The sequence below is a fragment of the Phoca vitulina genome, unplaced genomic scaffold (assembly GCF_004348235.1).
Source record: "Phoca vitulina isolate PV1807 unplaced genomic scaffold, GSC_HSeal_1.0 scaffold24, whole genome shotgun sequence".
Classification (NCBI taxonomy): Eukaryota; Metazoa; Chordata; class Mammalia; order Carnivora; family Phocidae; genus Phoca; species Phoca vitulina.
Window position 1 is genome coordinate 26,195,148 of NW_022589727.1, and position 22,225 is coordinate 26,217,372.

General features: G+C 42.8%; 1 protein-coding gene across 1 annotated transcript; it reads right to left on the reverse strand.

The window, feature by feature from the left end:
- Positions 1 to 12,926: 12,926 nt before the first annotated feature.
- Positions 12,927 to 14,532, reverse strand: LOC116642791 (importin subunit alpha-1-like). Its single transcript, XM_032421329.1, has one exon. It carries the CDS (start codon positions 14,514 to 14,516, stop codon positions 12,927 to 12,929), a length of 1,590 nt encoding a protein of 529 aa, XP_032277220.1. The 5' UTR covers positions 14,517 to 14,532.
- Positions 14,533 to 22,225: the final 7,693 nt, after the last annotated feature.

Genomic DNA, 22,225 nt, shown 5'->3' on the forward strand with positions numbered 1-22,225 from the left:
TAAGCGTCTGCCTTTGGCTCAGGTCATGATCCCAGGGTCCTGGGATTGAGTCCCACATCGGGCTCCCTGCTCGGCAGGAAGCCTGCTTCTCCCTCTCCCACTCCCCCGGCTTGTGTTCCCTCTCTCCTGACAAATAAATAAATAACATCTTTTTTTTTAAAAAAAAGAACATTTGACATCTTTAACAATTGCTTTCTTTCCCACAGCAGATTTTTGAGCGCAAACATATTGTTATTTGGATAGTTCCTTTTTTGTCTGAACGGCATCTCATTGTCCTGCTCTACTGCACTTTTAAAATGTATTCTACTTCTCATGGTCACTTTTTTTTCCCAGTTTCAGCTTCTATTAAGAAAGCCACTATGAGGATTCTTATACAAATCTCCTTTTTTTTTTTTTTTGGTATATGATTTTATTTCTCTTGGGCAATACCTAGAAGTAACATTGCTAAGTAGAATATAGTTATATTTTTAGTGTCATAAGAAACTGCCAGAAAATTTTCCAAACTGGTCATACCATTTTACACCTCAGCCATCAATGTATGAGAGTTCTGGCTGCTCTCTGTCTCACCAACTCTGGTATTGTCCATCTTCTCAATTTTCACTCCCCTGGTGAGGATGAAGTTGAATACTTTTTCATGTGCTTGTTGGCCATTTCTCTGCCCAAGGGATTTTTTTTTTTTTTTTGCCATTTTTATTGATGTTTTCCCATCTTCCTACTAAGCTGTTATGAGTTCTTTATGTATTCTGTATACACGTCCTTTGTCAAATATTTCTAAGAGGAATATTTTCTTAATGGTTTATGGCTTGCCAATTCATTTTCTTCATGATTCTTTCTTGTTGAGTAGAAGGTTTGAATTTTGATCAAGTCTGATTTATCATTTTTTTTCTTCTATAATTTATACTTTTCAGGTCCTGTCTAAGAAATCTTTGCTTGCTTCAAGGCCACAGAGATTCCTATGTTTTCTTCTACAGTCTTGGAGATTTGGCTTTTATGTCTAGGTCTTAATTAATTTGGGGTATAAAGGGTATAATCATGGGACACCTGGGTGGCTCAGTTGGTTAAGCAGCCGACTCTTGATTTCAGCTAGGGTCGTGATCTCGGGGTCGTGGGATGGAGCCCCATGAGCACTCTGAGATCAGTGGGGAGTCTGCTGGAGGGTTCTCTTTCTCCCTCTCCTTCTGCCCCTCCCACCCTCACTTGTGCATATGCTCTCTCTCTCTCTCTCTCAAATAAATAAATAAATCTTAAAAAAAAGTTACAATCATGAAGTAGGATTTAAGATTTCTTTTTTTCCCAGATTGATTTCCAGTTGTTCTGACACCCCTGTGGGAAGACTTTCTCCATTGCATCATTTCTGTGGAGCCTGGTAAGGTCAGCATTTGAAGAAGAAAAAGTCATTGGTGACCTCAAAGGAAAAAAAAAAAAAGAAGTCTGGAGAGATGCCAAGAAAAGGGGAAGGAAGGGGCCTTAACAAAACAGGAGAGGATCTTAAAATAGAAGCCAGATTATAGAGGCTAAATTAGGAAGCAAATACAACAGAGAGAGTAGGTATAGATCATGTATCTAAGGAGCTCGGCTATGAAGAGTAAGAAAAGGACAATAATTTCAACAATCATGTCCAGGTCAAGAGATCAGAAGGATATTTATTATTAGGCAATGGGCTAGAGAAATAATCATGTTATGTTGGAAATGTAAAGGCTTTGGGATGGAGAATGGCTCAAATGATCTCCTTTTTACGGAGACCTTGCCACTCCCAGAGAGAACGTTCTCTGGCATTGCAGTGAACCCAGAGAGACTTGCTGGGGAATATGCATTTACTGTGCAAATATCTGTTCCAAATGAAAGCCCTTACTGGTGAAAGTGCTGTATGCAGAAGTAATGCAATGAGTTAAAGACTAGTGTGCCAGACGGGCTGAGAGCAGACCCCCCAGGAGCCGCTGTGTCCTGCCTTTGTGAAGAGGGTCCGCACATTCTCGTTGGGCTAGAGGAGTGGTTGAATGACTCAGGGCCCTCAACCATTTCACATTATGGGCAGGAGACAGACCAAAAGTCAGCCTTCACCACTTGCTTTTCTACATGGAAGTTTTTCTTAAACATCTAAATGGATGAGGAGGACAACGCAGCTATTTTACTTCATGTGCTGTAGACTCGGGCTGCAATCCTGATCCCAAAAGAGAGAGTTTAAGGGCCTATTAAAATGTGTTTCCGGAAGAAGTGACTAGTAGAAGGAAAGGAAAGAATAACAGCATCTGCTAACTGTGAGCTGTATGCCAGGCAGGACTGTTAGGTACTGTTGTACGGGTTGTGCCCTATGCAACTGCAGCACACCAGGAGACGCCCTTCCCATCCGAGCTTGGCGCTGTGAGATGTGGTGGCCTTAAGAGCAAATATTGCTCTGCTTTTTTGCAAAAGCAAGGTTACTGAGTCTTGGCAACCACCCTATGAGATTGGCATTATTGTGTCCATTCTGTAGATGAGAAAATCGAGGCTCAGAGAGGTAAAGCCACTTGCCCAACGTCATTCAGCTGGTAAGTAGCAGAGACGTAATTTGTAGATCTATTGATTCCAAAATGCTACATCTCAGTGGACTTAAAATATTGGACTGATAAGGCCCATCTTTAGAAGGCAAGTGAGTAGACTATTTGAAATGGAACCAGCAGCCTTCTGGAAAGGTATGGAATGAAAAAGGCCATTGGAGTGAAAGACAAAGGGAATGGAGGAATAGATACTGCCAGGGTGGCCAGAGGGAGAGAGAAATTCTAGGTTGGCAGAAGCTGGAGGAGCAGATGGCCCAGCAAGCCAAGCACACCCCAACCCCCCCCCCCCCACCATGTTGCAGAGAAAAGAGCCAACTGCAGAACACTAACACTGGCCCAGTCATGAGTGGCTTGGGAAAACCCCAGACGGGTTGATCCACTGGATTTGGGGTAAGGGCTCAAGGGGGCTGTTCCATTGCTCAGAAACTGAACCAGAAATACTCCACGTTTGCCGGGAAACTACTGCGTTGTTGCGGGAAGGCAAAAATAAATGCTTACAGTTGAGGTCACATGCTGATTCCCACATTTACCAAGCGTGAGACTTTAGGCAAATTACTGATCTATTTTTTGTCTATAAAATGGGATTATAGTACCAACTGGAAAAATCACTCTGAAGATTAAATGAGGTAATGTAACTTGTGTGCATAGTCAGCATTTAATAAACATCAGTTACTCTGTGGCTCGAGACATACATGATGAGCCATGATCACAGTGGTAACAGTCTACTTATCAAACCTTTGAAGCTCCTGGCTCAGAGGCCACTGTATTGGCCTGTGTCATCCTTCAGATCCGGCACTGGGGAAGATGTAGGAGCTCAGCTGTAGCCTTACTCCACCGCAGGCTGTTTATGCTCCTTCTAATTTTTTCTTTATCTGTCCCCACTCTGTCTCTCTTTCCAGGACGCCATGCTCATCAGGACAGTATCCTACAGCGGCCTCAGTGAGATGCAGAGCTGTGTCGTCTGAACTCCTGGTCTGAGCGATTCCAGCTGTGAGCTCCCGGAAGGGAGGAGCTGGGGCTTGTTCATGTTTGCATCTTCAGAATTGGAACCTAAAAGCCCCTCCATAAATGTTGACTCGACGCCTGGCCAGTCAGGGCACACACTTGTCTGGCGCCTGCACTTCAGGTCGGGAATGGACCTGGGGCTGGTGAGTTTCCACGGGGGCTGGTGAGAGGTGCTGCTGGCCAGAGTACCATGGTGAGGCCTTGGATGTAGCTATGGGCTTCAGAAAGAGACTTTGATTGCAAGCTATCCCTGGTGGGTGCTTTATGCATGCTTCAAAACCATCAACTGGATAAGCAGATGCCTGGCGGTAGCAGCCATGCCCCTTGGGCACCTGAAGCACGCATTCCCCATCACACACGAGTTTCTCTGTCAGGCACAGAAATAAACCTTTCCTTTTCCTGGGCAGTAAAAGAACAGAGCTTTTGAAAAGCGATGGAAAAAAACAAAACAAAACAAATTAAACAGTGCTACACTACGGAGTATCTTCTCTCTCTCCTATCTCCTCGTAAAACAAAATGAGACTGGCTCTGTTATTCCATCTGAATTAGTCTCCGGTCAGTGCCAAGGTGACTAGTTAAACGCTTGAGGGAAGAGGTCAGACCCACAAGGTTAAAGAGTAAAACTTAGAGGGTATCTTCCAATTAGGAAAGAGGTGGGAAATGAGGAATGCTTTTGGATTTCCAGTAAATGTAATGCTAAAATCGTCAGCCATTTGCCTATTGCCATGTTATCAATCCAATTAGCCTTGTTCATGCTTCCAACTGCATTCAGTGATACTGATGTGCTACAAATCAAGATAAGATATCCCACTGCTGATTCGAATCCTAGGTAGCAGAGGAAATCCAGCTTTTGAGTTTCAGAGTTTTGGAAATCAGTGAAATTCAACTCTCCAGTAATGAAGGCAGTGATCGCCTATGATTTGGTTGTAAACAAATATGATTTTCACTTTACCAGCAACATAAATTTGTCAAAATCATCAGCATGTGGGACTCCATATTCCGATTAATGGTGATAATGGGAAATGAGTTCTAATATTCTGCAGTTGAAATGACCCATTAGTGATCAAATAAAATTGGTACACTGAAATGTTTTCTTAAGGAAAGGTTGTTTTTTGAATAACATCCACTGGATTTTATTATTTTTTCAATTGCTTTATAAATAGAGAAAAAGATGTTTCTCTCAGAGCAACTCTGCTTTCTGAAAATTACCTTTGCTGCTAAAGGTAAGAAGTGTAAAGGGCAAGTTGAGTCTATCATTAGTCCCACATTTGCTGTATTCGAACATTTGCAGAAGTTGATTTTGTAAGTATTTTATTATCAAAATAAGACATACAGGAAGGAAATTGCCAAAACATCTTGGTGTTAGGTTTTTGTTTTATTTCACTTGTTTTATCTATTCATATATTTGTCTCGCTGTACATGTAACAGGGACATTTCTCACAGTTCAATGAATTGGTAACTCTTCCACAAAAAAATATGGCTGTGGCTAAAATGATTATTAATTTGTCCACTCTCAAGGTTTTACATGTAAACTCATTAAAATTTTGGCAAGATAAGGCAGCATCCAGAAGAAATTCAATTTGAGATTTCTGTTTCAATTAAATGTGATTTCAGCAGGTTATCAGCAATCCTCTACCAAAATCAAACTGGAAACTTCAAAAATATTTCCTAAAGTCTCTGGAATTTAAATCTTTGAAGGGAATAGGAAGCAGTTCCCATTTATGTTTTCCAAAGTCACTGGAAAATAAAAAAATAAACCTATTATATTTGCGTTACTTATTACAGGCTTGGGCAGGAAATGGCAGAGTTCAACATTTTCTCTATAAAATAGTATCCTGTAACTTTTAAACCTGACTATTACTACTTATGGAAAATGAGATATTTTCCTGACGTGGTTTATAATTTAAGTATATGTTAGAGTCAAAATGATTTGAGGTTTTGAGATAAATCACTGCAGCTCTGGCTTAGTAATAAAAGGAATTTATTGGATTAGGTGGGTAACTTGTGCTACCGAGTCCAGCTTTGAACAACAGAAAATGGCAGAGTGCATTTACGGTGGGAGAATGTGCCAGAGGAAGGAAGCACTTCTCCCCACGAGCAATCAGTGATGAGTATCCAGAGGAGGCCCAGCGCAGGAAGGGAGAGGGGGTCAGACCAAGGTTGCTCACTGTTGTGGTGACATTCCCTGGCTCAGCTACTCGTGACATTGAAGGCTCTCCGTGCTGGGGCCTGGTGTGGTATGGCGTCTGCTCCACGCCCTCTACCCACACATGCACTCTACTTCCCACTCAGCTGGGAGACCCTAGAGGCAGGAACCTTAACTGGCAATGCCTGACACATTACAGTATTTTAGAGTAAATATGTACTGAGAACTTTGCTAGGCATTATAAGGAGTAAAAGAAGAGATTTCTGACCTATAGGAGCTTACAACTGAGTCAGAGAAAGAACACAACCGAAGAGGATCAGTAACACAAGGTGTAATGTGGCAAACGCCCAGGTGATAAAGACCTGAATGACAACCAGAATTGAGAAGGAGAATGGGGAGAGGGAGGAGGGGAAGGAGCAAGCAGAAGTTACCCAGTATGACAAAACATTTGTTACCTGCAACATGATGACAGCGTCCAGGTGTGGGAATTAGCTGCTTAAAACAGTAGACAGGGGCTTCCCTAGGGTGGAGACTAAGTCTTTTTTTTTTTCTCCTTATGTCTATATTCAGCCTGTAATTCAATACCTGACGCAAAGCAGCCCTGTGAAAATCTGTAACTGTAGAATGAACGCATGGGTGCGTATGGATGCACGGTTGACTACCGGTGGTGAGCGAGGGGTTAGACTTGAAGGTGAGAGATGGGGTGGACACATCTGAAGGAGGATTTCTAAGCAGAAAAAACCCAAGAGGAGATGTGAAGCGTGTTAAGGGAGCTGCACAAAGATGCTGGAGGGGAGGGTCAGGGTTGGGGGAGCAGTGGGAAGGGGGTTAGAAGCCTGGCCAAGGACAGGTTGTGGAAGGTTGTGACCCCCTTTGTCACCATGACAGACTCCATTCCTCCTTAGGACTCGCTGTGACCTGTCGTCCCTCCTCAGAGCTCCCCTGAGCCCCAGGCTGGGCTGTACCCCCAGCAGCCCTGGCTTCCTTCCTTCCTACACTCACCCCATGGGTCTGCCACGGCTTCTCCATGGGTCTCCCCACTGCCCAGGAAACTGTGCCTTGGTGGAGAGGGGCCGAGATATTCTTCCCCTGCAGAGTCTCAGCACCAACAAACAGCTGTTGAGTGAACTAATGCATACCAGTGATGGTGTTCCACTGACATTTTTGAAAGAGAGAAGGGTGTGATGAGAGCTTGCTTCTGGAAGGTTTACTGAAGGAGGAGACAGGTGGTCTGCTAAGGAGGAGAACTGTGAAGGCGGGTGTCCATGGAACAAGTCATAGCAAGACCTGAGGTTAAGATGGTATGGAGATAGGGCTGGGCAGAGGGGCTGGGGATGATGCACGGAGCACAAGCTAGACACAGCAGGAGAATCAACAGAGCTCCATGACTGAGAGCAAATGACAATAGGCCCACATATGAGGCCCAGGGAGATGGCTGGATTGCAGCGGTGAGCGAGAGAGAGAAGGGCAAACAGGAGCCAGAAGGAGCCTGGGGAATCTGGGCAGGAAAAGGAGAGGGTCAAAGCATGAAAGGGCAGAAGGGATTTGAACAGAGTCTGATAGAATGCTCCGTATATTAGCAGAGGTGTAGGGAGGGACAGGCATTCCAGGTAGAGGGGCAGGACAGGGACCACATGTCCTGGAGGTCATGCGGCCAGAGCCTCGACTGGGTGAGAAAGAGAGCTCACCAACCCTTCCACGCAGAAGCAGCCCAGAGTGTCCCCCAACCCAAAAGGATAGCTGTCTTTCCCAGTCAAGAGAGAATGGAAGGCTTATCATGGTCTCTGCATCTTAACAAGGAGCAATAGATAACTGTAATTGCCAAAAGCTTGTTTCTCTTAAGGGAACATAACACAAGCATTTCTAAGCCAATGTGTCATTGGTTCGCTTTGAATTTCTGCTAGGAAATGGAACAGAGAAAACCCAGTGGGTTTATTTTTAGTTCCTACAGGGATGAATGACCGTCCCCTGTGGTCTAATGATTATTTGAGTATCCCTTTTGGCAGCAACCTGCAAAATCAATCTATGGTTAGCACAGCTTAGTTTGTTCAAAAGTGATCATTTTAACTTATATTTCGGAGGCAGGAGGCAATGGACTGGCCCCAGGGAAGTGGAACGTGCCTCAAAGACCAAGGAGTAAAGGTTTCAGCCATGCTTGGGTGTCATCTGGTTCTGGACTCTGAGAAGGGCAGGTATTCTCTCTGTAACTCCATTTATCCGTCTGTGAAATGGGACACTCACTGCCTGGCCCATGCTCCCCTCGCAAAGAAATCCCAATGATGCATATATCCTAAAGGAGTGTTCTTTCTGTCCAGTCCTTAAAAAGAACTGCATAGACTGACTTAAAAAGATGTTTAGGATAAGTGGGAGGAAAAACAAGTTGTAAAAAGTACACACACACACACATATTATGATCCATTTTTAAAAATGGTAATGGTAATTATTATGTAGATACTGATGTGCGCATAAAAACCCAGGAAAGTCTATGTAAAATAATAACTGGTTATTTCTGGGGTATGTGATTACAGGGAACATTTGCTTTTATTTCTCTTATTCTTTACCATTTGCATTTTTACAAACTTGCATTTCTTTCAAAGTCAGAAAAAGAATGTGACGCAAATGCAAGCAGATAAATGAAGAAGGTTCTCCACCTGTAGAAGCCCATTTTCTCCACCAGTTAATGGATCCTCTGAACCACACGCTGTACTGTCTCTGGAAAAACTTGGACACCACCATGGTTGCAAGGCCTCAAATGGCCTTTGCCCCTGACGATTTACTGTGAATGGTCCTTCTTATCCTGGGGCTCTCACGTCAACTGGCTCTCAGAGACATGCTGACGTCAGCTCACGCAAGAGGGCCACTCACGGCTTTAGTTTGTTCATGTTTTAAAGCCCACGGAAATTTTCTCTGACAGAAAAATGCCTCCTCCCTAGGAATAAGCAAATATTTTGAAAAACACATTTCTTTGCCTAAAAATGGCTGCAGAGCAAGCTATCAGGGGGCTTTTTTTTTTTTTTTTTTTTAATTTATTTTTAGGGGGCTTTTTAAAAAATACCCCAATATTTAAAAATTAAGATGTGGCAAAATTTGTGTTTCTTCAAAAAAAGAGTTAAGGAGCAGGGCAGTGGCAGGCATGTGTTAGGATACTGGGGACCCAGGTTCAGAAGGGCCCTTGGAGGGCTCGAGCCTGCTCAGGCTCAGCTTCCTGTGTTGTCTGGCTCTGTGAGTTGGGGTACGGTTATGATGAGCAGTATGAAATTTGCCTGCCAATTACTGCTGACCAAAGTAAATTCTGGTATGTAGTAACTAGGCTGTAACTTTTAGGGTACTTAGGAGGACAATAAAAATGCACTCTCAAATACACCCTGGTCATATGAAGGATGGGTTGGAAGGAGGGGCAGGAAACTCACTCTCAGAATCCAAGCCCAGTTTGCTATATTAAAATATTTGAATCTAGCTGTTAACTTTGATTCATGGTATTTAAAATTCTGGGCATTTCTCTTACGCTTCATTTAGTTTGACTCACCAAGGAACACTGCATCTTACGATGTTCAGGTTCTTCTTAGGCTCCAGAAAGTTTGATGCTCAGAGTTGCATGACATCTTTCTTTGGAAATCTCAAGAACCCTCATAAAGCATTAGTAAGAGCTGGTGATCTTCACAGGAACTCCTAAGAGGGTTCCATTTCATGGTAGATTTAGTGTAAATTATTAATAACCTTTGTACAAAGTAGATGGACATCTCTCTCGGCCGCCATATCTCGTCTCCCAGTGCCAAAGAGATAACACTGTCAAAGCATGGGATCTTCTAGCACAGAGCCACCAACGATCTGCTGTCTGACTCCAGGCTCAGAGGGCTATTGGATACAGAGGTGATTTGTAGCATGTAGCATGATGAAAGAGGATGTCATTGGGTCCACAAGGAGATGGAGGCTTGAAACTGTGAAGGGGCTCACCGCATGTTACACAATTATTAGCAGGCCAGGAATGGAGCTGACCCATCCCCTCTCGGTCAGCATTCCTTCCCCTTCTCTCAACTGCCTGCTTACGGGGGCGCAGCTTGTTACCTCTCTCAGGGCACACTGGCATCTGGACAAGGCCCTTCTGACACGCAAAAATCTAATTTTAAAGACTGATTAAAAAAAAAAAGACCGATGCTAACCATGGGAATTTCACATCAAGGTGAAATTTCGCAGGGAGATACTTGGGCCTGCAGACCTTTTGGCACTCCTCCAAGTCACTGTCCTGCGGTGATTATTCTATTTATGTTGCTTTTCCTTGGGAAATCATTTCTTGCTTTTCAGCTCTCTTAGCCTTGAATGAGACACCTTCTATGTGGGCTTTCAGACTCCTAGAATATATACTCCGTTTTCTTTGATTAATTGATAAGAAGGTCCAATACTGTTTATATTGCCTTTATCTTGGTAAGTATGGATTTTTTTTTTCCATCACCAAAACTGTGTGTTCAAGGCAGTGATGTGTTGGAGCTGGCTCTGCCCGCTTACAGGAACCAAGTCCACATCCTGCCCCAACTCCTTTTCAGTGACTTCACACTGGTATCTTCACATTGGACTCGGAGAGAATATTTACGTCGTAGAACAAGGCAAACACTAACATTAGGGATTATTTTTTTCGCCAAAGTGCCTGTTTACCAGCACACAATTGGTGCTAAGTATGCATTTTTCTACTCTAGCAAGGCACCTTATTCATTTGGTAAACTGTTACCCACTTGGGCTAGATACATGATAAGTACATAATAGATGTTTGTAAAGGAAGGAACGAATGAATGGATGGGTGGGTCTCTTCCAGATAGATTCAGTGCTCCATTCTAGTTTTTGAGACTCAGCTGGTCGTTGAAACTTCCTAATTTTGGATTCTCCATCCCTTTTTGGTTTTACCTCATATTCATCTTGGTCTCTCAAATGCCAGCCCAGGATGTGGGACCTTTTCTACAGATTTTTCTAGTGCCCATTCTTCAGATAAGAGAAAAATCAAACATTTCCTCTACTAAAATGAGGACGTATGATTTAATTATCATAAAAAATAAGTTTTACTTTTATGGTACAATATTAAGGAAAAGTTATTTTTATATATTATAGGTTATTTTTATTTTTAAAAGCAGGAGCTAATCCCAACTATAAGAGGTAAGCTGTCTGACATAAAGTCTCATTAATATTTTGCCTCTCTGATTACTAGCACCAGAAAGTATAAAGAGTTGCTTTTAAATTGGTGTTCAAATTCAATATGATTGTGCTTTGCATCTTGTTCCAGTAAAGTCTCTTGTTGGTTTTCTTGTCAGGGGCCAAGAAAAGCAGCAATTTTTGCTTTGGAAATCCTGTGAATATTTATATAGTGGCTCTAAGCTGCAGGGAATTTAAGAAGCTTAGAAGAATTTTGCAAAGTTTTTAAAGCAGGGAGTCACTCTAAACTCATAAATAGGAATACATTCATGTCAAACTTGAAATTTGTGAGTGCTTACTATTATTCTGTTAGGCCTGGGCCCACACAGCCTTTTGAATATTTCTAAAGTAACTTGACATAGCAGTTTCCACTTATGCAAAGTATTCTCTTCAAGATTATCTGCACTAGTAAGTTTGGTACGTCTGCTAAACTTCTATTAATAAAGGCTCAGCATTTTGGTTTTGGCTTTTCATAAACACTTGTCAAAATCAGGCAAAAAACTATAGACCAAATATCATCTCTTATATAACTTAACCTCAAACGTGTGTTGTCCTTGATTGAATCTTATGAAGAGTATATTGAGTAAAGGAAGTCAGAAACAGAAGTTTATAGATCTTATTATTCCATTTATATAAAATGGAGGCAAAATGAAGCTCTGGTGTTAGAAGCCCACACAGTGGTGACCCTTTTGGGTGACAGTGACAGGAAGGGACAGAGGAGGTTTCCTTGGCAGCTGGAAATGCTCTGTTTCTTGATCTGTGTCCTGATGACACAGGTGTGTTCACTTTATACAAAATATGTCAAACTGTGTGCTTATGGTTTGGGCACCTTCCTGTATGTAACTTATATTTCAATGCTGCGTTTACTTTTTAAAAATGAACTATTCCCTGATTATCTCTGAGATTCTAAAGCGTTTCAAAGAGTGAATCTAAGTAGACAAGAGCAGCTTCCCAGAGGGTGTTACCTAACCAAGGTCAGTGACTGGAAGGAAACAAAATCCCTGTGCAAAGAAAGATTGGCCTTACCGTATGAACTCCGCCATTTGCCTCGACGAAAGAAAGAACTTTCTCTTCCTGTGGTTCCACAATTTCTTTCAAGAGACAATTTCATGTTCCTCCATGCAAGTGGGTGTTTGTGAATAAGAACCAAACATTGTGTCTCAGCTCCTTTACAACGTGACTGGAAACTCAGAAAGACTTTTAGGGGTCATGGAGATAGCTCTGTGACAGCTTCAGAGAATCCCATTCTGGCATCTTTTCACCCATCCTAAAATCTGCTCAGGAAAGCTGAGCTAATTAGAAGTGTCCAGCTAGCGTTTCGTCAATAAATAGCTTGGCTCAGCACACAGTTAATACAATGCCAGATCAATAGGGACTCTGAAAATTATTTCTTCATTTCCCTCTCTGGCCAGTAGAAGACCATGAAGGACAGAATGTCAGCCTTCCGTCAAGGAGGCACGGAGCTTTTCATTATTCTGACAGAAGGTGTTGAGAGGGAGCAAATGCAAATAGTTTCAAGCTCCTTCTTGACATAATGTCAGATTTTCGTCTTGAACTGGAGGAGGCTCTAAGAAGGTTTTGTGAGAATGGTCCACTCTTTCTCAACCAGAAGCCCCCCTTTTGTTTCCCTGGAGAGGCCACTGGAAACGGCAACCACACTGTCACTCAGGGTGACTTGCGGAAATCCCAGCTTTTAGGAGATGATGGGGAGTTATCTTTCATAACCTTACATAGTAAAGGAAAAATTAAAAGAATATTGAGTGGTAAGAGGAAACCCTTTGGAGGAAAGATGAACACTTTTTTTTTTTTTTTTTTTTGGAATTTAATCTTTATTTACAGGACACTGCAAGAGAGGAGATTCCACATAGAAATAAGAAACCCACTGAGAGGAGGAGCTTCATATAGGTTGTACAGTTTGGAACTGGTCAAGTAGAGTTTCCTTGTAAAAAGTGCTACAATAACAAAACACATTTAAAAAGAGTTCTTAGTAGAGAAACAGTAAGACAAACTTCTGCCAAACAGAGTACACAACAAACAACTTTCTGCCTCAGCTGTACAATCTAAAAGTGAAAAGTCCCGGGAGTGCCATCCTGAACTTGGAACGTATAGCCTTCAGAGGTAGTTTCTGGCACAACATTCTGATCTTCCTCTTCCTCTACAGAGAAATACTTCTCAATCAAGTTTAATGAAGCTTTGTACACAGACTCATTTTCATGGTTTTGTAGAGCTTCAATTTTGTCCAAACCTCCACATTCTTCAATCATTATACTAAGTTTCTCAGTTTCACCTAGTTTCTCAGCAGCCTGAAAGATGTTTGAAATGGCATCCAGAATAACCAGAATAATTTCGGTGTCTTTTGCAGTTAAGAGGTTCATCACTGGTTCTATTATGCCACAATGAACGAGGTATACAATCTGTTCAACTGTCCCACCACTTGTATAGTTGGTCACAGCCCAGACAGCTTCCTTTTGTGTCTTAAAGTCTGCCTTAGAGAGAGCACCAACGAGGAATGGGACTAATCCATGATTCACAACTTGCTGTATCTGGTCCTGGCGACCAGCTGTGATGTTTGACATTGTCCACGTAGCTTCCTTCTGAATATTAGTTTTGGGGTTCGTTAGGAGGCTGGGAAAAACAGCAAGTGCTCCTGCATCTATTACAACCTGAGTCTGTTCATCTGTCCCAGTGACAATATTTCCTATGGCTCTTAGCGCAGGAGTCACAATGGGCAATTCAGTAGCTCCTAGAAGCTTCACAAGCTGGGGCACAACTCCTGTTTTCACAACCATTTCAATCCGTTCATTTGGACCATCAGTAAGGTAGGAAATGGCCCAGCAGGTATCTGCCAATACTTCTGGATCATCATGATGCAGGAGACGAACTAAAGTAGGAAGAATCTGCTCAACAGCATCTAATGGGGGTGCAGGATTCTTGTTGCGACAAAGGTTTGAAAGTGTCCAAGTAAGGTTACGTAAGTAACCACATGCTAAAGATGACATATCAGGAACTGCAAGGAGAGCCAGTAGTGGGTCAACTGCACCATACTTAATAACCAAGTCTCGAAAAACTGAACCATCACCTGCAATGTTTCCTAGAGCCCATACAGCTTGTTCACTGATGTGGGCATGGGAAGATGCCAACAGAGAAATGAATGCTGGGATAGCACCTCCATCTACCACAGCCTTGGTCTGTTCTGACGTCCCAGAAGCAATGTTAGTGAGAGCCCAAGCAGATTCAAACTGAATGGGACTACAATCAGTTCTGCCCAAGAAGGACACAAACTTTGGAATCAAACCAGCCCGGATTATGTTGTCTATGGGGGGCTGTTTTTCCCTAGAAAGCAGTTTCCTAGCAGCTTGAGTAGCCTGGAGCTGGCTTTCCAAATTGTTGCTATTTATGCCTTTGACAATGTCATCAACAGACCAATTTACAGCGCCCTGGTTGTTGCGGTTTTCCTGTAGTGGAGAGGTAGCATCATCAGGAAACGAGCTTACGTTTCTCCTTTTCAGCATCTGGTCATCCTTCTTAGCTTTCCTCAGCTCCACATTAACTTCTATTCGGCGCCGCCTCATTTCTGTACTGTCTTTCCCCTTGTTCTTGAATCTGTTAAGGCGGGCAGCTGGTGAATTAGCATTCTCGTTGGTGGACATGGTTATGAGACAAAGGGAGAAAGACGGCCGGCTCAGGCTTCCACAGGAGGCGATCCGGGGCGCGCAGGCTGCAGGTCAGCTGCCCTCAAAACGTCCACCACGGATCACCCCAAAGACGGTGTCGAAAGATGAACACTTTTTAGGTGACCTCCTAAAAATTCATATCAGATGGCTGTTTTGTTTCCAATTTTATGGCTGCATGGAGTCAACATGAAGGTCTTTTCAGGATTGCGGGATCTCAAAGAGGCTTTTCAGCACCAGTGTTCACCATGACCTGGTGGTGTTCACCGTGAACCTTGGGAAGCAGTGTTGCAGATACTAAATAGGAAACAATATACTTCCTAAAATGAATCACCCCTCCCACCAATTAAGAAGTCCAGACGGAAGTAAGATGGCTGTTCTGATTTTTAAGAAGGGAGGGAAACATAGAGTAAAATGATAGCGTCTCAGAGTTCTTTCCTTTCTGTGACTAACCTCAAACTGATAACTGCAATGGATTTTTGTTCCCGCATACAGTTTGCGAACTCCTTTTCTGAATGTCAGATGTAGAAAGACATCTATACCTCAGGAGCAATTCATGCTCTATTTATTTCCTTGGAACCTCCTACCTCCTGGCAGCACAGCAACATTTCCCTAGGGGTAAGCAATCTGGAACCAGAAAGTGGGTTTTTTCTTTTTTTTCCTTTTTTTTTCTTTTTTCTTTGAGGGGGGGAGGAAATAAAAAGACTACAAAATTCCTCTATCTCTGAAGATAAAAGTAAATTCAATCGCAATGCCATCAATTCAGCAACAAGAAAATGGCCAATCTATCATGTCACCCAAGCTTTCCAGGCACACTTGCTTTCCTCCCATAGGCTTTTATTCTTTCTGTACAATCCTAACAGAACATTGGCTCACTGGGAATGAATTCTCAGCATTCCCCATTTGTTTGTTTTTCCCAAATTACTAAAGGCAGTGTAATGCTACATTCCTCCAGAGGGAATGGTCTTTTGTGTTGGTTGGTAGGTTTTTAGATATGTGCATCATGCGAGCAACTGACCCTACACCCTTGTAGAGATTCGAAGATCTCCACAGCAGCAGGGACCCAGGATGAGGGTAATGATCAGACTTAACCATTGCTTTTCACCCTGCGTGGTTTTGACCACATTCTCCCCTTGACCTTCTTCTGCACTGCGTCTGCGTCTCGATTACACGGCAGACTGTGTTCCTGTGCTTGCTTTCTTGTCTGCCCCGACCACTCCCTGTCACGCCTCCACTCGCTAGCTGTTTCCAAGTCCAGTTCTCAACTTAAATACCATCTTCCTTTGGAAGCCTGTCTTGACCTCCCTAGGGGAAATTGATGTCAACGCATCCCGTAATCTGGTTAACCTCACCCTCGGGGGTTTTCCTTCACAGAACGAATTCTTGTCCTTGCCCATTTATTGAATTGAATCTCTCTAATGCTGTAATTGGAATGTAAGGACCACAAAGTCTCAGGCTATCCCTCTTTGTTCACTGTCCCACTGGCATGGTGCCTGCTTGGTGGCAGACACTTGGCAGATATTTGCAGACAAGTAGGTTTCCTCTACCCCTGCGTGAAGGCTGCCCTTCCCGTACAAGCCAATACCATCAAGAATGTTCTACCGGCAACAGTGGCAGGCTGGCCAACAATTATTTGACAGACGTCCACTGCCCTTTTCAAAATCATTATTTTGTATGGGGAAATGCAACTTTAATAATTTTTTGAGGTGACTGAATATGAACCTAAGCCAAAGGTACCAGAACCTTCTTCAAATTTTATCTTTCAGGCGGGGCCAATTCTGCCCCAGAGACTCCATGTGTTCTACTGGTGATTAAAATTGGGTTTTAAATTCATGAAATAATAATTTCTGGTAGATTAAGTAAAATGAATGAATTTATATAATTTATGTCCTTCCTGGTAATTGGCCTGGCCAGACGAGAGTAAGACACTCATTTCTCTTTTCTGCACCATATCTCCACCTGTCCTTTCTCAGAGCTCCCCTTGCTCTCAGGTGCTCAGACCCCTTTGGATGTTCTTCCTCTTTTAATATAAAAATTGTAGCTTTGTGAAGCCTTTACTCACTCCAGAGAATACATCACTTGTTTAAAAAAAATCATCATCTCTTCTAAGAATGCTCATAATATTAGAATCGGAGTGACATAATGGATTATGCAGGCCAGCCTCCTTTTTTTGGTCCTGATTTGTATTTTAAGATAAAAATACGATGATATTACTCCCCCGTGCACCATCTTTCCCTTCTAGAATCCTCCACTGGAGGAGCAAGGTCTTGGACTAGGCTCCCCGCTGTGGTGCATGCTCTGGACCCTTTGTCATCTTGGGCCATGCTTGGGCCATGATGAAGACATCTCCTTTTCTGTGGCCCATCCACCTGTGCCTTGCTGCCTCCCACTAGCTCACTCCTATGTGTTAAATGCCTTTTTATTTGTCTGTCTCTCCCTGGGATAATGGGCAGCTTCTCATCTCATTGCCTGGATCTCCAGCCCAGCCCAGGCAGGGCCTGGCACAGGGTAAGATCAAAATCAACAATGCAAGTGAAGGGAGCTAATGAGACAAAACTCCAAGGGCAGAGTCTCAGGGATCAACCAACAGAAAAAAACATGATTATTTGGGGGGCCGAGGTGTTGATTCTTCCAAAACTTCCAAAATTCTTCCCAAGCAGCTGTGCACTTTGTGCCTTTGGTACATCCACCTTGAAGGGACAGTTCTTTTTGGTGATAAATGTCACATACATTTGGAGGGCATAGGCTAGGGTTAGTCCATTAGTTAATCAATAAGCATATTTTTTTATTATCTGCTGTTTACTCCACTAAGTAATATTGCAGAGACTCAAGCTAACTGTCTCTCTCTCCTGTCCCCCAGAGTCTTTCCCTGAAATCATCACTTCATCCACACTGTGCATTCTTGGCTGAACAAAGCAGCCCAGTCTGGCCTGAGATGCCTCTCTGCCTCCCCAGCCTGTCTGAAAGTCTGTGAGCAAAGCTGATAAGGATATACCTCTGCGGTATTGCATGTCTTCCCCTTCACAATCGTTGTACCTCCAGGTACTCTTCCTATCGGGTTGACGTGAGCAAGTAGATGAACTGCAAGAATAAGGAGAGGATGACTGTTGGAAATGTTGTTATATCCATAGTCCAGTGATGAGAAAGTAGCATGGTGATCCAGAAAGGCCTCAGAGTCAGGAGGGCCTGGTTCAAATTGCAGCTTGCGGCCTCCTCTGATCTCAGACACGGTAACTAACCACTCTACAGCCAGGAGAACAGGACCTGACTAGCTCACAGAGAACTTAGAACTCATAGACAGGACAGTGCAGGGAGGCCTGGGTGGCTCAGTCGCTTCAGCATCCGACTCTCGATCTCAGCAGAGAAGGCACGGCGCAGTGTGTCTGCATGCACCTGGTCCGTGTTAGGGGTTTTGTCCTCGTTCATTTCTGTCCCCTAAAGGAGACAGGCACCTGGGTGTCAGACGCCATGAATTCCAGGATTGGACAACAATTTCCAGATTCCGGGGTGCATTTAGCCCCGGACAACACTTACTTTCTCTACGTTTCTTTTCGTTTCTTAACTGAGACATCAGTGGCTGTGCACAGTGTAAGCCTGTACTCACAAAACCTCAAAGCCCTCCTGGGAAACTGCAGCCTGACCGTGCCTCCTGTTACAGGTCTGCAGTTTCTCCACAGTACATTTCTAGAAGCTAGGAGGGCTCTCAGTCCTAACCTTTTGTGTGTCAGGTTTCAAACCGTATGCTCCTGGGGCAAGAATGTAGTCTTTTTATCTTGTTATTGTTGTTATTCAGCAGAGCTTCATCCACTGCAAGACAGTATAGACATTTATGACACTTTATGAATTATGAACAATGACTGTAACCTTGCCAGAGCCAGCAACTTAATGAGTCCAGTGTGGATAGAGCCCCAACTCTGTGTGTGTGTGTGTGTGTGTGTGAGAGAGAGAGAGTGAGCGTATGTGCGTGTGTGTGAGAGCAAGAACACGTGTGAGTGCGGTGTGCTTGGAGCCCGTGACAGCGGCGTCAGGGACAGAGCTACATATATACAGTTGTGAAAAATTCGTCTTGTCTCCTCTGGGTTTCCCTCGAACAGGTCACCAGGTTTTTAAAAAATCTATTTTGCCTTTGTGGAACCTTCTATCATCGCTCTTGTTCTTTAATCCTGTGTTTGCAAGTGTGCAATTTTCCAAGGATGCTCATCCTCACCCACCTCCCCAGCTCTTCAGAGGATTCAGCAAACTTTTTGTTGCCAACCTGCGGGCTTCTCCTCTGGGGAACCCTCACCAGTCCCTCTTCCTCTGTGCCAGGCTGCGTAGCCAACTCCGGACCTCCCGAGCCACCTCCAGTCCTCACAGCAACAATGTGGGCAAGGTGTTGATGTTTGTCCCTTTAAATAAAGAAAACTAAGGCTCAGAGAGCCCCAGAGCTGGGCCAGGTTACAAGACAAACTGGGGCGCCCCCAGCCATGACTGACTCCTGTCTTCTCAGCCTCACACCCCTGATATTGTTGCTCTGGAGAGAGAGAGAGAAGCAGAGGACCTGGAGTCAGGATGTGAGGAAATCGGCCAGCGTCCACGCTTGCTTCCCTGATGAAGAGGGGAAAGCCCAGACTTTCCTCAGGGCAGAACTAGGATGACAGCCGAGGCCTGTGACCTGAGGCTACTGCTCTTGTTTTCTCTCATCATCGTCATAGTGACTCCCCAGGTCCCTACTTCTCCCCGTCAGTGGAAAGCAGGCCTTAGGATGACAGGAATCACATCAAAGGGGGTGCCTTCTTCCATGCGTTGGCCTGAGAACACTCTGTACTGCCTTGTAGTCCATTTCCCTGCACACTTGTTTTCTTGTCTCGCGCCTGTAAAAGTTATTTTCTTTCCAGAGAAAACTCTCGGCTTGTATGGGAGTTACAGAATATAGAACAGATGTCATCTGTGGAAAAAAATATCGGTGATGGGAGCAATAACCCTGAGATGAATATTTTTTAGCTTATCAAGGATAGAGAATGACAAGGAGGCTCACAGGCTCTGATCCGCTTCTCTGAGAAGAGTGATATATGGTGGAGAAAACCCGTTCTTCCCAAATGTTCACCTTCAGGCTCCTGTATCTTCAGGAAAGAAACAAATATGTAAGAATCTCCATCCAGAGAGCTAAGGCTCCCTCATCACATTGGTTTCCAGTGGACCCTCCCTGACGACTACCACAGCAATGGCTTCTAGGCTGAAGGAAGCACGCAACACACCAAAATGGGCCCCTTTTTCCTGCCAGTGCCCCTCCCCATATTTAGAGCTGGTAAACTCACTGGGCACCAGATAGAAGGGGATGTATTTATCCTTTATGTTTTATATTATAAACACACACATAGTTACACTGTAATATTTTAAGAACCAAAGGGGAAATCTATAAATGATGGTGCTTCTTTTTCCAGCCAGATGTCTGCCTCCCTCCCCCCCCAGCTTCCCCGAGTACTTCCCGAGGGGTGTGGAAGCTGCCGGCTCAGTCAACAGGACTTCAGCCTGGGGTTCTGTGAGCAAGGCTCACACGGAACAGTTGGGGCGGCATCGAGCAATAGCATCAACGACAGTCAGTATCATTTGTCTTTTTCTATTTTCTTTCCTTTTTTTGGATTTTTTTAATTTGAATATGGTTGACACATAATGTTACATTAGTTCCAAGTGTACAACATAGTGATTCAACTTCTCTATACTTTATGCTGTGCTCATCACAAGTGTGGTTACCATCTGTCGCCATACGTCGCTATCACAGTATAATTGGCTATATTCTCTACACTGTGTCTTTTATTCCCATGACTTAGTCATTCCATAAATGGAAGTCTGTACCTCCCACTCCCCTTCATCCATTTTGCCCATCCCCTCACCCCCTGCCCCTTTGATAACCATCAGTTTTTTCTCTGTATTTATAGGTTTCATTCTGCTTTTTGTTAATTTGTTTGGTTTGCTTTTTAGATTCCACATGTAAATGAAATCATATGGTATTTGTCTTCTCTGTCTGACTTATTTCACTTACCAAATTCACTTACTTTAGATCCATCCATGCTGTCACAAATGGTAAGAGCTCATTTTTTTGATCACTAATATTCCATTATAGAGAAAATACACCATATATTCTTATCTCTTCATCTATTGTTGGACACTTAGGTTGCTTCCGTATCTTGGTTGTTGTAAATAATGTTGCAATAAACATAGAGGTGCATGTATCTTTTCAAATTAGTGTTTTTATTTTCTTTGGATAAATGCCCAGTAATGGAATTACTGGACCATATGGTGTTTCTATTTTTAATTTTTTGAGGAAACTCCATACTGTTTTCCACAGTGGCTGCATCAGTTTGCATTTCTACCAACAGTGGATGAGGGTCCCTTTTTCTCCACATCCTTGCCAATACTTGCTATTTCTTGTCTTTCTGATTTTAGCTATTCTGACAGGTGTAAGGTGATACCTCTTTGTGGTTTTGATTTGCATTTCCCTGGTGCTTGGTGATGTGAGCATCTTTTCATGTATCTGTATGTCTTCTTTGGAGAAATGTCTATTCAGGTCTTCTGCCCATTTAATCAGATTCTTTGTAAAACTACTTTTTGAGTCTCTATTGTGTATGGTGCAATTGTTAGGAATTTTGTGCATTACATATTTAATATTTATCTAATTAATACATATAAACACTTGTTCCTTCTTTTCTGTAACTTCTGTTCAAGTGAAACAGTCCTTTTCAAGCATTTTAGCTGTTTCTTCTGGCATTTTTCTCCATCTTGCTAAATAGTTTGCTTATATTACAGTTTATTGACTTTTCAGTTTTATTTCTAATATATTGATTTTTTTTACTATGAATGATATGTAGTTTAGCTCTCTCTGCCTCCCCCTGCCATCCCATGAATACTTTCCTTCACCCCTTTTCTCCTGGTGGTTGTGTTACACTTTCTGGTTAAATAAATATGCAATGCTTATATTACTTGTATACATATGTTATTATATATAGCTGAGCTACATAGCATAATTTTACTTCTTTTCATTACAATTTTTTTCTCTTCTGGAGTCAATAATACCATGATTTTTTTGTTTATTTTTCTATGGACCTAATACTAATTCATCTCCAACACAACAATAAATGTCTTCTCAATATATTACAGTGCACTGGACAATATAGATTTCCTTTTTTTTTTTTTTTTTTTAATTTTAAGATATTCCTGGTGAAGCCCTCCATTCTGTTGTAATTGGGGCTGGACATCACTACCAGGCAGGATGCACACCTGCCATCCTGGGACTTCTCTTACCATCCTCCCTGACCTTTTCTCCTATGTTAAGGTCACTATTTTCATATTCATTTTCCTTTACTTCCCCTACCCCCTGCCTCATGTTGCTATTGTGGAAAGATATCCAGGGGCTAACTAAGAAAAAATTGGGGGAGGTAAATTTGGAGGCCTTGGATGTCTGAAAATATTTTCATCCTACTCCTATATTTGATCGATAGCTTGAATATAAAATTCTAGATTGGATATAACTTTCTCTTAGAATTTTGAAGGCATTGATCCTTTATTCTGATAACTCTGGTCATATTAATAATAATTTCATTGAATTTTTCTTTTGATTACTACATTATATTTATTTCTTCTAAGTTTCTCTTTTTTTCATTTGCTTATTTTTGTTTTTCTCCTTCACATTAGTAGATGTCCTCGAATGT

What these genes read in the sequence shown, in the direction of transcription:
- LOC116642791 (XM_032421329.1), bottom strand. Translation starts at nt 14,516, where the DNA reads ATGTCCACCAACGAGAATGCTAATTCACCAGCTGCCCGCCTTAACAGA.